We start from the raw sequence: 3,910 nt of genomic DNA, 5'->3' as shown, positions 1-3,910 counted from the left end.
TCTTGTTCAATATGAAATATGTATTTAAAGGAAAAAAAAGGAACGACATTTCGCACGTGAATTTGTGATTTTAATTTAACAGATAGATAGATCACACGTGTATTTATTTTATTGTAATTTTTACACAAAGAAGAACTAATTGCGATCAGCTTCCCCTTTAATATTACTCCTATAAATTTACTCTGCTACTGGTCCATTTCTCTTCATCCTTTCCACCCCATCTATCCATTTCAAATTCTCCTCACTGCAGTCAACTTTCCCTTTGTTAGTACTCACTATAGCATATAATCAATGACAATTCCAGTATAAAATATAGTTTTGGGTACTACTGCTAGAATCATTCTTATAATACAAATTTCTGGCTAATTCATGTTACAAAGCTGCAATGAAATTCAAAAACTCTGCCTTTCTTTTCAGAAAACCATCTTTTAAATCATCTCATCAGCTTCCTTTGTACCCCAATATAACAACATGTAATTTACATGGTAGAAAATCACAAACATTAGTATGTGATATACATGGCACTTTGCTTAGATCACAATCTTTTTTCCCATATTTTATGTTAGTTGCATTTGAAGGTGGGAGCATTTTCAGAGCCTTTTTCTTGCTTTTGTCAAGTCCTTTTTTATGTGTTTTAAATTTTGAACTTCAATTAAAAGTTATGATTTTCATTACATTTTGTGGATTAAGATTAAAGAACATGGACATTGTTGGAAGAGCTGTTTTGCCCAAATTTTATCTTGAAAGTCTTAATCTTCATGTTTATGAGGTGATAAATTCAGCAGGGGCTAAGATGGTATTTACTAGTGTGCCTAGAGTAATGGTTGAAGGATTTCTTAAAGAGTATCTAAATGTTGATAGTGTTATTGGGACTGAGTTGCATACTATTGGGAATTACTTTAGTGGATTGGTATCCAATTCAGGGTTGCTTATAAAGCACAGAGCTTTAAAGGAATTCATTGGGGAAAGAAAACCAGATATTGGCATTGGAACTTCAAGTTTTAATGATCATCTCTTTATCTCCTTTTGCAAGGTTAGTGTATTATAACTTATTATAACAAGTTACCTGTCTTATTTTTAGCTTACAAATCTCACTTATGCTGAATGATTACCTAATTATCTTTTAGGTGATTTGATAGTATCATTAAATACATTGTAATAATACTACACTTTTTAAGCATGGATGTTCAGTGCTCTAATTTCTGTACAAGCCACAACTAACTTTGTGCCATTGACATAAGCATGCCATAGTGGCCTGCCATGGCCGACCTCGTGCTATTGACATAGGCATGCCACGGCCGAACTCGTGCAGTTGATATAGGCATACCATGGCCGACACCGTGCCATTGACATAGGTATGCCACGGCCGACCTCGGCTTATGGTAACCTTCCACGGCCGACGTAAAGGTGGTAAAAATGTTTTAGGCTATAGTAGGTTACTTGTTTTATTTTCAAATTACTATCAATCCCACTTGTTATGCACGTTAGCACGAGTATTCATATTTATCTTTTAGGTGACTCGACAGTGTAAAAGCTCTTTTACGAAAAAAATGAATAATGTATCTTCTGGAATTTGAACAGGAAGCTTATGTGGTTAACAAAGAAGACATGAAAATTGGTGCAAGCTCAACAATAATGCCAAGGGAGAAATATCCAAAGCCTCTAATATTTCATGATGGAAGGCTAGCTTTCCTTCCTACACCTCTTGCAACTCTTTCAATGTTCATATGGTTTCCTCTTGGAATATTTCTAGCAATTTTTAGAATCTCCATTGGTATATTCTTGCCCTACAAATTGGCCCTATTTTTGGCCACTTTAAGTGGTGTGAAACTCAGTTTAAATGGCACAGATCCATCAAGATTAGAAAATGGGAAAGGTGTACTCTATGTTTGCAATCACAGGACACTTTTGGACCCTGTTTTTCTTAGTATATTATTGGGGAAACCTTTGACAGCAGTGACTTACAGCTTGAGCAAGATGTCAGAGTTTATTTCTCCTATAAAAACTATGAGATTGACAAGAGATAGAGAACAAGATAGAGAGACCATGCAGAAATTGCTAAGTGAAGGTGATGTTAGAATTTTGTAAAAATTCAAATGCTTGTCATATTCACTATAGCTATATACTCTCAATCTCATAGCAATCTCGCAAAGAGAGCACAAATATCGTATTTAACAAACGTTTTCAAGTGTTTAAAATCATGCTCCTTCCATGAATGTTTTCAGAGTACAAGGGTCAAACTAATTAGTTTTCGGTATAACTCACATAAAATTTCCAATTTTTTTGATATAAATTTTTATATTTAAAAACTATATAAAAATATTTTAAGTCACAATAGTTACAATTAAAAATACTTAAAATGTATTTGTAACTTTGGCGTAACTGGTAAAGTTATTGCCATGTGTCTAGGAGGTCACGGGTTCAAGCCCTGAAAATAGCATCTTGCAAAAATGCTGTGGTCTGGGCCTTCCCCGGATCGCGCACATAGCGGGAGCTTAGTGCACCGGGCTGCCCTTTTTTTTTTATTTGCAAAAAATATGGACAAAGAAAACGCTATTTGACTCCTTTATTAGGCTCAGGTTCAGGTTAACTATTTTGTGTTCCTCTAACAATATTTTTTAGCAGGTGATTTAGTGGTTTGTCCAGAAGGAACCACATGCAGAGAACCATATCTATTGAGGTTCAGTTCCTTGTTTGCTGAGTTAACTGATGAGATTGTGCCAGTGGCTGTGAACACAAATGTGACAATGTTTTATGGAAATACTGCTAGTGGATTCAAGTGCTTGGACCCAATCTTTTTCTTAATGAATCCCAGGCCTAGTTGCACTATTGAGATACTTGGGAAGGTGCCTAAAGAGCTAACATGCGCTGGTGTGAAGTCTAGAAATAAAAATAAAGAGCAGTCTGGTGCATCAAGCTCCCGCTATGCGAAAGGTTTGGGGAAGGGCCGGACCACAAGGGTCTATTGTACGCAGTCTTACCCTATATTTCTGCAAAAGACTATTTCTACGACTCAAACCCGTAATCTCCTGATCACATGGCAAGGTGGGAAGTCTACACATGAGGTGGCTAATTACATACAGAGACAATTGGCTGATGCATTGGGTTTTGAGTGCACTAAGTTTACAAGAAGGGACAAGTATTTGATGCTAGCTGGAAATAAAGGCCTAGTTATGCAGAATCCTTAGTTGTTCTCAACTTATAGCAAATGTGAATTCAAGAATCAAGATCTATAAGTATGGTTGGAATGAGTGTGATTTTATGTATATATTTTAATTTTTTTTGAATATGTATACATATATCTAAGTTAAAAGTAATAGGCTCAATTGAACTCACAGAATCCGTTCGAAATCTGCTTATGTCTTGTAGCAAACCATATAAGTATATATAATTCTTTTTAGGACAGATGTATATAGTATGTTTTGGACCCTTACATTTTGTATTTTTTTTGGTGGTGGGGGGGAGGGGGGTGAGAGGGGGTTGGCATCTCACTTTTGGTTTTGGATGTATAATAAACCTTTACAATAATTGACGAATAATATATGATGCCAAAACTTCAAGAATTGCTGATTGAATTCTAGAAGTTGGTGGATTGAGCGCATGAAAAATAAAACCTCTTGAAATTAATCATGGTTAAGTGTTAAAAAATGTATATACAAAATATGTATATTATATTTATTGGCTTGACGTAAGTTTCTACCCGAAATACTTGACCAAAATGGAAAGAAAAAGGGTGGAGAAAGGAAAAGATAAGCAACCCCTCCAAATTTTGTACAAACGCCTTTGGAGGAAGATAAGTTAAGAACATTTTTTGTTAGACACGTTGTACCACCTATTGAGTATGTCACGCGTCAACATGATACCTCTTTTACATTTTAGCAGAGACGGAGTCAGGATTTGATTCTTATGG

The 3,910-nt window shown here is 35.4% G+C and overlaps 1 protein-coding gene across 1 annotated transcript; it reads left to right on the top strand.

Moving 5' to 3' along the window:
* The first annotated feature begins 208 nt into the window (after positions 1-208).
* On the top strand, positions 209-3,290 carry LOC104214844 (glycerol-3-phosphate acyltransferase 1-like). Its single transcript, XM_009764568.2, has 3 exons — positions 209-1,033; positions 1,582-2,068; positions 2,626-3,290. The coding sequence occupies exons 1-3, from the start codon at positions 386-388 to the stop codon at positions 3,186-3,188; spliced, it is 1,698 nt and encodes a 565-aa protein (XP_009762870.1). The 5' UTR covers positions 209-385; the 3' UTR covers positions 3,189-3,290.
* The last annotated feature ends 620 nt before the right edge of the window (positions 3,291-3,910 follow it).

This window comes from Nicotiana sylvestris, chromosome 6 (assembly GCF_000393655.2).
Source record: "Nicotiana sylvestris chromosome 6, ASM39365v2, whole genome shotgun sequence".
NCBI lineage: Eukaryota > Viridiplantae > Streptophyta > Magnoliopsida > Solanales > Solanaceae > Nicotiana > Nicotiana sylvestris.
This window is presented reverse-complemented; position numbering and strand designations above follow the sequence as displayed.